Source organism: Pecten maximus, chromosome 13 (assembly GCF_902652985.1).
Source record: "Pecten maximus chromosome 13, xPecMax1.1, whole genome shotgun sequence".
NCBI classification, from domain to species: domain Eukaryota; kingdom Metazoa; phylum Mollusca; class Bivalvia; order Pectinida; family Pectinidae; genus Pecten; species Pecten maximus.
In genome coordinates this window covers 14557942-14571897 of record NC_047027.1, presented here as the reverse complement: position 1 = coordinate 14571897, position 13956 = coordinate 14557942, and the positions used below count along the sequence as shown (strand labels likewise).

Genomic DNA, 13956 nt, shown 5'->3' with positions numbered 1-13956 from the left:
GTGTATATCATGTGTGTATATAATATGTACATGTGTGTATATAATATGTACATGTGTGTATATAATGTGTACATATGTGTATATATAATGTGTACATATGTGTATATAATATGTACATGTGTGTATATAATATGTACATATGTGTATGTAATGTGTACATATGTGTGTATACTCTCTACATACGTGTATATAATGTGTACATATGTGTATATAATGTGTACATGTGTATATATAATGTGTACATATGTGTATATATAATGTGTACATATGTGTATATAATATGTACATGTGTGTATATAATGTGTACATGTGTGTATATAATGTGTACATGTGTGTAAATAATGTGTACATGTGTGTAAATCATGCGTACATATGTGTATATAATGTGTACATGTGTGTATATAATGTGTACATGTGTGTAAATAATGTGTACATGTGTGTATATAATGTGTACATGTGTGTAAATCATGTGTACATATGTGTATATAATGTGTACATGTGTGTATATCATGTGTACATGTATGTATATAATATGTACATGTGTGTGTATAATGTATACATGTGTGTATACAATGTGTACATATGTGTATATAATGTGTACATGTGTGTATATCATGTGTACATGTGTGTATATAATATGTACATGTGTGTATATCATGTGTGTATATATGTGTATATAATATGTACATGTGTGTATATTATGTGTATATAATATGTACATGTGTGTATATCATGTGCACATGTGTGTATATCATGTGTACATGTGTGTATATATAATGTGTACATATGTTTGTATAATATGTAGGTGTGTGTATATAATATGTACATGTGTGTATATCATGTGTGTATATATGTGTATATAATATGTACATGTGTGTATGTCATGTGTACATATGTGTATATAATGTGTACATATGTGTATATAATATGTAGGTGTGTGTATATCATGTGTACATGTGTGTATATCATGTGTACATGTGTGTATATAATATGTACATGTGTGTAAATCATGTGTACATGTGTGTAAATCATGTGTACATGTGTGTATATAATATGTACATGTGTGTTTATATAATATGTACATGTGTGTGTATATAATATGTACATGTGTGTGTGTGTATATAATGTGTACATGTGTGTATATAATATGTACATGTATGTATATAATGTGTACATATGTGTATATAATATGTACATGTGTGTATATAATGTTTACATGTGTGTATATAATAGGTACATGTGTGTATATAATATGTACATGTGTGTATATAATGTGTACATACATGTGTGTATATAATGTGTACATACATGTGTGTATATAATGTGTACATACATGTGTGTATATAATGTGTACATACATGTGTGTATATAATGTGTACATATGTATATATAATGTGTACATGTGTATATAATATGTACATGTGTGTATATAATATGTACATGTGTGTGTGTATATAATGTGTACATGTGTGTATATAATTTGTACATATGTGTATATAATATGTACATGTGTGTGTATATAATATGTACATGTGTGTATATAATATGTACATGTGTGTATAATGTGTACATACATGTGTGTATATAATGTGTACATGTGTGTGTATATAATATGTACATACATGTGTGTATATAATGTGTACATATGTGTATATAATATGTACATGTGTGTATATAATATGTACATGTGTGTATATAACATGTACATGTGTGTATATAATATGTACATGTGTGTATAATGTGTACATACATGTGTGTATATAATGTGTACATGTGTGTGTATATAATATGTACATACATGTGTGTATATAATGTGTACATGTGTGTATATAATATGTACATGTGTGTGTATATAATATGTACATGTGTGTATATAATATGTACATGTGTGTATAATGTGTACATACATGTGTGTATATAATGTGTACATGTGTGTGTATATGTCCTGATCAAGTGTTGCTTATTTTCGGGTCGATTTAATACTCAAGATGGCCCCTATTTTGAAATGAATATTTTATAAATCTTCTCCGGTTCTATAGCTAGATTTAGTTGTAACTTGCCAGAAATGACCCTAAGATGGTTCCGATCAAATGTTGTTGTTTTTCAAACTGGTTCCAATCACCACATGGATTCATGGAACAATGGTACAGGGACTTTTCTTGTTTCTTTGTTTTGTTTTGTTTTTTGTGGGGAGGTGTTTTTTCATGTATCGTACGTTTATGTTCACTCATGCATTCTTCCCATTTCTATTTGCAGAAATAAATACAACAGCGCCTCCTGGCGGTCAGAAAATCAGGTGAGGTACAAGGTGATTGATTTTTCGCGGGTCTCTCCAGACAAGGCGCCGTTCCTGTTGACGACACTGGATACAAGACGTCATACTCCACAGTCCAAACATATTTTCCACATACACAGAGTTAATCAGAAGGTATGACGTCAAACATATATATATAAGGACCTATCCAAGATACTAAATCGCCGTATTTGCCTTAACATTGAAACAATAGCTCCAAGAAGTTATTAGTACGACTAATATCTTCTCAGACCCCATCAGCAATCGGGAACCGTCGGCACTTTCCGTAAACGAGAAAATACCTCGTTTACGGAAAGTGCGAAGGTTCCCGATTGACCCCACTAGTAGTCAAACTCATTGCTATAGAGTGAAACGAAGGGCAGCAACTCTGGCAGATCAGAAAATAACAAAGTAGTGATCAAATAAAAAAGTCAATATATGACAAAAATAAATCAGACCGCACAATACAAATATACCCTGAATATGTACAAATAATCATAACGCATATATATGAATGTAGACGACAAATATGCATAAAGCATGCGAGACAGACAGAATTTAGGCGTTAAAGTAACGGTACTCTGCCTGTCCGACTTGGCGGGACATGTTACGAGTGGTCGGGCTGGATGGCAATTAGTGCGACGTAAAATTGGTTTTCGTGATAATAAAATCATCACATTTAATGTTTTACCTGCATTTCTTGATAAGGTAGGTTATAGCATTATGTGCTCTAGTATATTGTCCACTTTATTCAGAGTTAATGCCCTTGGTTTAGGTCCATGTTCGATACAGAATAGCTAACTAGCTTCCTTACTAGTCCCTGTACGGTTACTAACTATATAGCCCCTTCCCCAACACAAACTAGTTTTATATTTTTTTTTCTATATATACAGTGTTTTCCTGTATGACTTAAAAAGATTTTTCAATCAATTTATTTTTTATCAGATTATCCGTTTTTTTTTAAATAACATCGCATTTGAAAGTTGCTTCATAGATAGGAAACATCCGGGCAATGGTGAAATAAAATGAACATGCATCATTATTGACATAAATTGGATAACCCTGAGGTAGCATGCATCCTATATATGTGATATACATATACATGTATCATGAAAGCTTGTCAAGGGAAGTAACTCTTAATAATATCTAAGGTAGTTTACCTCCTTAAGAAAGTAAAAAGTTAATCTTTGTGGTATAAACATAGTTATTGGAGGTTATGTAATATAGACAGATATCAATTTTATACCAAGACTTATTAATCTCCTGACCATGTGGAGTTCTATTCAATCGAAGTATTTGGTCGATTTCACATTTTTTGATATCTCCTGTAAGTATTGAAGGTGTATATATGGTCCTATCGGAACCTGATCAATCTATATACCTGTACCATTATACCTAACACACACCCGGTTTACCGTGTAATTATCGTCTCGGGGACTTTTCAATATCACATTCAAACGTATAGACCTATTCAGATATAACAATGTAGATATAAACACATATTTTTATATCTCCAATGCTTTATTTTTACAGCTTTCTCATGTAACAATGAAAACATACACTCTATTGATTTCTATAGTGGACTATACGATCCCTATATAAATGGCTCCACCAAACAGCATTCGGTTTGACCAAGATTGTATTTAATTATACCACTCATCATGTCCGCGTGTACGCTGGTTATATGCTATTATAAAATATAATCCAACATATAAAGCATTATCTCCAATAAACACTTGTTATGATTTTATCTCTGAATTCAAGAGACTTAATATCGCCACTTTTTGTTGATCATCGTAGACTCAAACACAAACATACCGCTAGTGATAGGAAACATTGGGCGGCTTCCCATTAGTCGACTTGACCGAACAAAACAATACAATCTCAATAGTTTTGATATTGTTTTGGTTCGGTTTTGTTTGTATTGTTTAACATCCTATAATCATTTAAGGACGGAATAATGGGTTTGATCAACTTAATACGATTGACAAAATCTTGACATTTTTGTGAGGTTTATTATAATTAACCATATTTTCCATGTTTAATTGATATCGTTCCGATAATTATCTTATCAACTTCGCCGTGAGTCGAGCGTCAACAAGGAGTACGAAATGTACATAATGGTGATGATGATTACATTAATATATATGTGCATCCTCCAGCACTATATCACCAATATTTGTAGAATGAGACACTATAGCATAATTATATTATTATATCTATAATTAAAATTGTCCATGCTTAAAGCTACGATAGTTCTGAAAAGTTCTGAAACTTTGCTGTAAAATAATGTGCCAATCATACCGTTACACAGAGTAGCGTCAGCATCTAAATGGAAACGGAAATTGAATCGCGCATTATGATGTTTACTTGCAAAATTCTGGCATTCAAATAGATCATAAATACCATACAATACAGTTCATTGGTTAAGTTCATGTCTGATTAACATCATCTGTCCACTGCCTGTACTACATCAGGCGTAGTAACACTGTAACGAAGCCGTAGACAGAAGATATTTATCAGACTGCTGTACATGTGATAGGCAAAACATTTCTTTTTCGGAAAAAAATCGCAAACCTTGGTATCCAGACCATAACATTTGAAAACGGAAATAACACATTACAGAATTTGGAAGAGAACAGCAAAAATCTGAAACCGAAAAAAAACACAACATTTTCACGGAAATAAGTAGTAAGATATCTTGTATATCTTGTATAGCTGAAAATATTTTACATGACACGTCAATGATCGAGGCTCCGCTGACATAATGTTAATAATATATATATTAAGATCCAGGCTTTCGGAAGGGCAGGGGCCATGATCAAAGGATTCTTAATGGCCAACAGATATTTTGAAAATCTTTTGTAGAGTAGATAAGAGCACGTGGTTGATCAGTTTTAACGGTGGTAAGTGATCCATGTTCATTCTCGCCCTTCCCAATCACTGAATATTGAATTCAACGTTTGAAATTGAACAAAAAAAGAGATGAAAAATATATTTAAACTCTGTAAACGAAATCAGGATCTAGTACAATGAACTTAAACATATACCTGTATACACATACGTCTCGTAATGTCAGAGGAGCTAAATTTATGCCTAATTCAATCGGTTGCGCCAAATAATGGCAGTAAATTTAAAGTAAATATTCAATCATAAAGTCGAGATCACTTATCGACTGTGGCGGCGAATACATCCTAATTTACAGGTACGTTATGTGAGATATTTATCTGATACCCCAGTCAATGTTATTATGTTTCTTAAACTTTCGTCTATTTATATAGAAAATATATTTATTTTAGTAATTTGAATTTTTTGTAGGCTAAAGATGACATACTTACTGCATACGAACTAGTGATAATGGCCGTATCCCGTCAGTTTTTAAAGTATATGTATATTATAATAGTGATGATCGGCTATAGTCTGGGGATGTCCAGAGGGTCGGGGTGGACAGACAGAGGTGATCGGACAGCAGGTTTAATCACAGGTTCATGGGGATTTGTTAAATTGATATGTACATGTATTTAGACATATCCGTTGCACCAAATTTGTGTAGAGGGGACCGCCATGCACCCTTAGAGAGAGTGTCCTCGTGCGCTTCTAACTGGCCAACGAGAGGTATTGAAAAAAGTTGTAATATAAAGTTTACGAACGAGTAACGGCCAGTGGTTCAAGACCTGTACGTATCATACAAACGTTTGTTCGATTAACCCAATCAATATGTCACCTTTCCATTATTTACTTTCCATTTGTGTAGCCAATATGTTCAGTCCAGACATGGCCGGATGATCCGAAGGACATGGAAAAGCAGCATAAAGGGACGTCGATCTATATGACGTCATTCAAAGAGAGGGAAACCCTAGACTTACCGAAATTCATCAATAGAAGCATGAAGGAAAGGATAGTAGAAGGCATAGGTATGTCAAATATTAAACATGGTATACCATAGGTATGTTAAATACCAAACATGGTATACCATAGGTATGTCAAATAACAGACATGCTATACCATAGGTATGTCAAATACCAAACATGGTCTACCATAGGTATGTCAAATTACAAACATGGTATACCGTAGGTATGTCAAATACCAAACATGGTATACTATAGGTATGTCAAATACCAAACATGGTATACCATAGGTATGTCAAATACCAAACATGGTATACCATAGGTATGTCAAATACCAAACATGATATACCATAGGTATGTCAAATAACAGACATGGTATACCATAGGTATGCCAAATACCAAACATGGTATACCATAGGTATGTCAAATACCAAACATGGTGTACCATAGGTATGTCAAATAACAAACATATTATACCATAGGTATGTCAAATAACAAATATGGTATACCATAGGTATGTCAAATATTAAACATGGTATACCATAGGTATGTCAAACATGGTATACCATAGGTATGTCAAATACCAAACATGGTCTACCATCGATATGTCAAATAGCAAACATGTTATACCATAGGTATGTCAAATAACAAACATGGTATACCATAGGTATGTCAAATAGCAAACATGGTATACCATCGGTATGTCAAATACCAAACATGTTATACTATATGTATGTCAAATACCAAACATGTTATACTATATGTATGTCAAATACCAAACATGTTATACTATATGTATGTCAAATACCAAACATGGTATACCATAGGTATGTCAAATACCAAACATGGTATACCGTAGGTATGTCAAATACCAAACATGGTATACCATATGTATGTCAAATAACAAACATATTATACCATAGGTATGTCAAATACCAAACATGGTATACCATAGGTATGTCAAATAGCAAACATGGTATACCATCGGTATGTCAAATAGCAAACATGTTTTACTATATGTATGTCAAATATCAAACATGTTATACTATATGTATGTCAAATACCAAACATGGTATACCATAGGTATGTCAAATACCAAACATGGTATACCGTAGGTATGTCAAATACCAAACATGGTCTACTATAGGTATGTCAAATAACAAACATATTATACCATAGGTATGTCAAATACCAAACATGGTATACCATAGGTATGTCAAATACCAAACATGGTATACCGTAGGTATGTCAAATACCAAACATGGTATACCATAGGTATGTCAAATAACAAACATATTATACCATAGGTATGTCAAATACCAAACATGGTATACTATAGGTATGTCAAATACCAAACATGGTATACCATAGGTATGTCAAATACCAAACATGGTATACTATAGGTATGTCAAATACCAAACATGGTATACCATAGGTATGTCAAATACCAAACATGGTATACCATAGGTATGTCAAATACCAAACATGGTATACCATAGGTATGTCAAATACCAAACATGGTGTACCATAGGTATGTCAAATAACAAACATATTATACCATAGGTATGTCAAATAACAGACATGGTATACCATAGGTATGTCAAATACCAAACATGGTATACCATAGGTATGTCAAATAACAGACATGGTATACCATCAGATTATCCGTAAAAATGGCGCAATGTATTAAACTATTTGATTGAATTCCAAGTGATGTTTTCGTATTAGACTGTAGCGTCATTATGATATGATGTTGTGTTTTATCATGTCTATGCTGTTATGTAGCGTCAATCTGATTTCTTTTTGTATAATTTATATGTTGTATGCATATGATGTTAAATGAAAATTGACAAATAAAACACAGTTTAAACTAAATAGTGAAAGTCCCGGTGTCTGAGTCTTAAAAAGAACCTCTGTATTAATTCTTCCCTTTAAATCCTCACTGTTGTATTTCAGTGCCCTTTAACCTTCCCGCCGAAAACTTTGACGTCAGATCAGAAATGATGCTTCCGGTTTGTGAAACAGTAAGTATGAATCTACGATCATTGTGAGACTTGGTTTCCTAACATTCCAGACCCAGGATACACGTCAGAGGGTCAACAATGTATAAGTCTATATATAGACGTAATATCGTAAGTTTGAGCTCCAAACGTTTGCCCATTACCTCCCGCAAAGCAGTTCATTCAACGTGGAGCCTTAATGCTCATAAGTACGTACATGTATGTCACATGTAAAAATCACATTCATTACATGTTATTTATTGTCCATCACGTGTTTTCTGGCATTTGTCCTAAGTAAGGTAAAGATGGGAGTTCACCGTTACATTTTCTTGTTGTGAATTGATTTCAACAACCTGTGATAACAAATATACAAGTGTTCAATCACACACTAACATGTGAGTAAATGTACATTTCAATATTATAAAATACAACATAAATAAAATTTACTAGTCTCCAGGATTCGATCTCATAAATACGAGACTTGGATTCAATTATAAAGCTTCGGTGTTATCCATTACACCATCACGTGTGTTATCATATACAGGTAATTAATATACTCATAGACACTTGCAATGAGCTTTATATCTATAAATATAATTCACCACATATAAATAGAAATCATCACAAATACATGTATAGCTATAACGAATTTACAAAACGACCTAATGGTCTCTGTATCTAATAACTATTTTGCAAATACTTATACTGAATCATAGATAGATGTATTACTCACAATTATATATATATTGATCCGGAATAGATTACTGGAGAAACTTGAAAACTTGATCCACCTGTTAATTGTCAGCTGTCTGATATTGTACTGACCAGTAACAAAGGCATTGTATTTAAACTGACCGCTCCAACCCGATTGGTCAAAAAATAGATAGGAAGGTTCCGGAAATTAATGTTTTACATTTTCCTTAATTTTAGTACATATCAATGATCTGAATTATATTAGAAATGTTAATAAAACTAACTCGTAAAAATGACACTAATATAGCATATACAAAATATTCGAGATCACGTGATTATCATGTGATCCGCGACTACTATACTAAGCATTAGGAAACCAATAACATATATAGTAAATACAAAGTATGTACAATTCACCTTGTTACATGTACATAGAGGCATCAATTTAAAACACACACACATATATATATATACAATATGTAAGTTAGGAGATGGACAAACCAATAAGTGTTACTGGTTATTGGAATATAGAAATAGTCATTTCAACAGCATATATAGATTTATAACAGTAACAAGGGGAAGGACATATCAATCGTACACAGAAACATGGGTTTGACTGGATTTGCATTTGAGCGACATTTGCCAAACTGATATAGTGGATGAGAGTTGGTCTTCGCTTCTCTGTCTGTCTCCCACCAGTCAATGAGAATTGTGTTACCATTCTCGTACGTATGTTTGAGTTCCAAACTTTTGTCCAGTCGCCAACATTATTATCGTTTCCACTTTCATCTAACGAAATATATCAGCAAATCTATCATGAACGTACTGTATCTAACAAATAATCCCAATTACATGTGTCGTTATATCAGGCTGCTCCAAACAAACCAATAACAAGTGTCGTTATATTTTCGTTGTTACAAATAAACCAATTACAAGTGTCGTTACATTCTGGCTGTTACAAATAAACCAATAACAAGTGTCGTTACATTTTTGCTGTTATAAATAAACCAATAACAAGTGTCGTTACATTTTTGCTGTTAGAAATTAACCAATTACAAGTGTCGTTACATTGCAGACACGGATTCCATCTGCCCCTCACCCGCACAAGTATCTGCTCCGGAGGAGAAAGGTCCCGCCCCAGTTCCAATGTAAGTACACGATGTATGAAAAATGTCACTGGGAGTTTTATGTGTTTCTATCTTGTCAGGTACAACACCGAAAACAAATATGGTTTTAATGTTATATATAACAGCTACCTATAACATATTAAAACGGAAAGATAGAATAAAACAGGTATCTGGTGTTTACGTATCATTCAGTCTAGGTAGAGGTCTGTTTGTTGAGTGTATCCGTGACAAGTCAGGGTCATTTTGAGGTGGATTCTCCATGTAGTAGTCGGTGACTACCTCACTGAACAACATACGGAAGGCCCGTCGCATGCCATACAGGGCATCAGGGTAAAGTGTCCAAGGACACAACCAAGGCAACACCGACCGACCCGTTTTTTCAGCTTCGCGCGAAACACAAACCGACACGAAAGAAGTTGGGTACATGTAAGACAAAGCTTTAAATTCTGGTAACTAATTTCTTCAGCTCAGTTTAACACGAAAGGAAATAAATTAATGATTTAGAGCTACAATAGCACGATGAATCAGCTTTTCTATTATAAATACTACATGCATTGTGGGATACATCAAAACTTTTCTGTTTTTGTTTTGTTTCAGATAATGATTTTAAGATATGGACTTCATGCTAAACTAAGCTATGACCTATAAATAGTTCTATTACAATCGTACTGCAGGAAGGAAAAAAATGATTGATAACATTTTACCCATGATAACATTTTACTCATACACGACTTTCGCAAATGAAATCAATAGGACAAATAACTTGATGTTTGAAAAGTTGACTTATCATTGATTATTTATAAATTTCGTTTAAAACTTCACTTTCTACGAAATAGATGATTGACATTTTCGTAATACCGTTGTTAGATTTTCGCACGTTTGGTGTATGGGATTATAGTCCTGATGTAGATAAAATGAAAAGAAATTTCATATTCGGCATTGTTGGATTACAAGTTAATGTGTCACTATAATCATCATGATGTAATATAGTGGTTGGCGTAGTGGATAACGTACCTGTCTTCCACCAAGACCTGCTCAGGTTCCATGTAATATTCCAACCGTGCCACCTCGAGTGATTAATATACGGTGGTGACAAGATAAATATATTATATGTTGTTTGTGATGTATCTAAATGTCTATGCAATATTTTCATTTACACTGGTGAAATGTATACCAATGTATTTTTTCTTGATATGTATGAAACGTACATTTGTATATTATTTTCAAGGTCGAAAGGTCAACAGTCAAAACCAGTTTTCACCACGGTGACATGATATTTCATTAATATCATTAATACGTGTATAGGTAGTTCAGATTTATAACTGACATAGTACCGAGTAGCTAATTATGTAAAGTTTGTTCAATCATATTTCAAATTTAAGTCTATCCAAAGACATCTGTACCAATAAAACATCAAATGTATACATATTGTCCAATAAAGGTGTACCCTAACATCGTCGGTAGAATTTAAGACATGGGCCTACGAATGTATTAAAGTGTAAACTGTGGGTGTGTTTAGATATCCTAGTGTGTGTTGGGCTTATCACCACGTGAATAGCCAGGGTACAATTTGAGATTGAGAGTCCTTGTAGTAGCCGGTGTCTACTTCAGTAAACAACATACGGGGTCCGTCATATGCTATCCATTGAAACTGGAGTAACGTGTCTTGTGTCTTACCTAAAGACAAAACGACAACAGCATAGCACGGTATGTAACCTCAGCCTCCAGAGAAAGCAGGGATCGAACCACACACCTCGGACTCTCGCCTCCAGAGAAAGCAGGGATCGAACCACACACCTCGGACTCTCGCCTCCAGAGAAAGCAGGGATCGAACCACACACCTCGGATTCCCGCCTCCAAAGAAAGCAGGGATCGAACCACACACCTCGGAATCTCGCCTCCAGAGAAAGCAGGGATCGAACCACACACCTCGGACTCTCGCCTCCAGAGAAAGCAGGGATCGAACCACACACCTCGGATTCCCGCCTCCAAAGAAAGCAGGGATCGAACCACACACCTCGGAATCTCGCCTCCAGAGAAAGCAGGGATCGAACCACACACCTCGGACTCTCGCCTCCAGAGAAAGCAGGGATCGAACCACACACCTCGGATTCTCGCCTCCAGAGAAAGCAGGGATCGAACCACACACCTCGGATTCTCGCCTCCAGAGAAAGCAGGGATCGAACTACACACCTCGGATTCTCGCCTCCAGAGAAAGCAGGGATCGAACCACACACCTCGGATTCTCGTCCCCAGAGAAAGCAGGGATCGAACCACACACCTCGGATTCTCGTCTCCAGAGAAAGCAGAGATCGAACCACACACCTCGGACTCTCGCCCGAGGTTGCATTAGTTCAATGCTTTACCAGTGAACCTTCTGTTTAGACGTGGTTGGGGGTTGGAGTAACACTATGAAAAAATGACATATCTATGATGTTCCTGTTTTACCGTATACCAAACACGCTAGAAAAAATAATGAATAAAAAAATACATTCGATGCATTTTAGGATAGGTCCAAATACACAAAGACATAACAAATTTTCAGGTCGCTGATAAATTTAGCAAAGACTTTCCGGTTTTTATCCTTTCTTTTACGCTACACTTCGTATCTAATCGTTCAATTTTAATTTCTTTGATATACGGGCGGATTTTTTTTCGGAGAAAATTATTTGAAATTCTTTCTGTGTGCTGTCGCAATTTCGATTATTCAGTGAAGCAACATACTCACCCCAAATACGGATTCTTTGTCAAAAACCCACCATAGGTAGAGCTTTATGGTAATAAATAAAGATATCATATTCAACCTTAGTTTTAATATAACTAAAGGAAATCAAGACTGAAGAGAACTTCGGTATCATCCCCGCGTGACATCAGAGCGCCACCTATAGTGAGAAAGTTCACTTACATTTTGTGTCTCACTTTCATATTTAACTATTTTTAGCCAATGGGATATTCTACAATAACAAGGGCGAGCCTGTGAAGTCACAGTCTATGGACCACTCCCTGTCCAGACCTCCACCCATGAACGACAACTCTGCGCACGTGAGCATCACGAGTCTGTGTGGCCAGGACTTCACGCGGAGGCGATACATAGCGCCACCCACTGGCATCTTAAATGTCACGAGTAAGTAACCCGAGAGCGCCATCTACTTTTTCGTAACTTGTGTATCATTTGGTATAGGAAATAGTGCAAGTAAGGGACATATGATAGATATCACATGTACTCCAAATAAAGATGTCGGAACGCCGCTTACCGGTATCTTAGAGGACACAGATATCAGTAGGTACATGTATTAGAGCGCCACCTACCGAATTCCTTAAGCCACGAGCGTATCATTATGCTGGTGCATTTGATGCGCCACCTATTGACCTTTCAGGTCAGCCTCGTTTCCACATTTTTTATTGGCGCTGTGAAATAACTCAGTGCAATTTTTAGTAATCCAGATTGGTTAATGAACTATTAATACATCAAAATTGACACATTTAACATTTAATAATATTTCCTTTCAGATTTCGATGGTGGCGCCAAGGCGATCGGAAGTCATCGATTTGATGAGAAGTATTTACCATTTATACGGGCCAAGTCGGTCATTTAGATCACGTGTTTGGTCTGAACTGTCATTGTGAGTGACAAACTGGACTCATCAATCGAATGGATGTGCTCAGAATAATTTTAAATGGATATTTGAAAATATTTATTATTTACAAAGTATACTTTATACAACTGTGATAAAACAAATTGTATAATTACATATTTTATAATTTACCATTTTCTAGATTTTTTTTTCTATTTTGTAGCTTTTAAGATCTATTGTATATGGTACTCTTATAGAGATGATTATTTGTTATAATTTAAATAAGAAACACATCTTCATTATGGCTGTTTTTGTTATTTCTTTAAGCAGTGGTTTCATAAAATCTAAGAATTTTGTCGAATTTTTATTCAAAGGTCTAACCAGACGTAACGGATAATATGGTAAAATAAAACAAAAGCG

The 13956-nt window shown here is 34.7% G+C and overlaps 1 protein-coding gene and 1 long non-coding RNA gene across 3 annotated transcripts in view; one reads left to right on the top strand and one right to left on the bottom strand.

Moving 5' to 3' along the window:
• Positions 1-13838, top strand: part of LOC117340306 — a 27624-nt gene extending 13786 nt beyond the window's left edge. The window contains exons 3-8 of one of the 2 annotated variants that reach the window (XM_033902071.1): positions 2257-2428; positions 6048-6207; positions 8098-8165; positions 9910-9982; positions 12903-13085; positions 13472-13838. In XM_033902071.1, coding sequence (XP_033757962.1) covers positions 2257-2428; positions 6048-6207; positions 8098-8165; positions 9910-9982; positions 12903-13085; positions 13472-13557 — 742 coding nt within the window. In that variant the 3' untranslated portion in view covers positions 13558-13838. The remainder of the gene's footprint in view (positions 1-2256; positions 2429-6047; positions 6208-8097; positions 8166-9909; positions 9983-12902; positions 13086-13471) is intronic. The other variant, XM_033902072.1, reaches the window with a different exon arrangement.
• Positions 8384-9570, bottom strand: LOC117340309. Its single transcript, XR_004535425.1, has 2 exons — positions 8875-9570; positions 8384-8494 (listed from the first exon to the last, which is right to left on the bottom strand). It is a non-coding gene; the product is annotated as an uncharacterized LOC117340309 (long non-coding RNA).
• Positions 13839-13956: the final 118 nt, after the last annotated feature.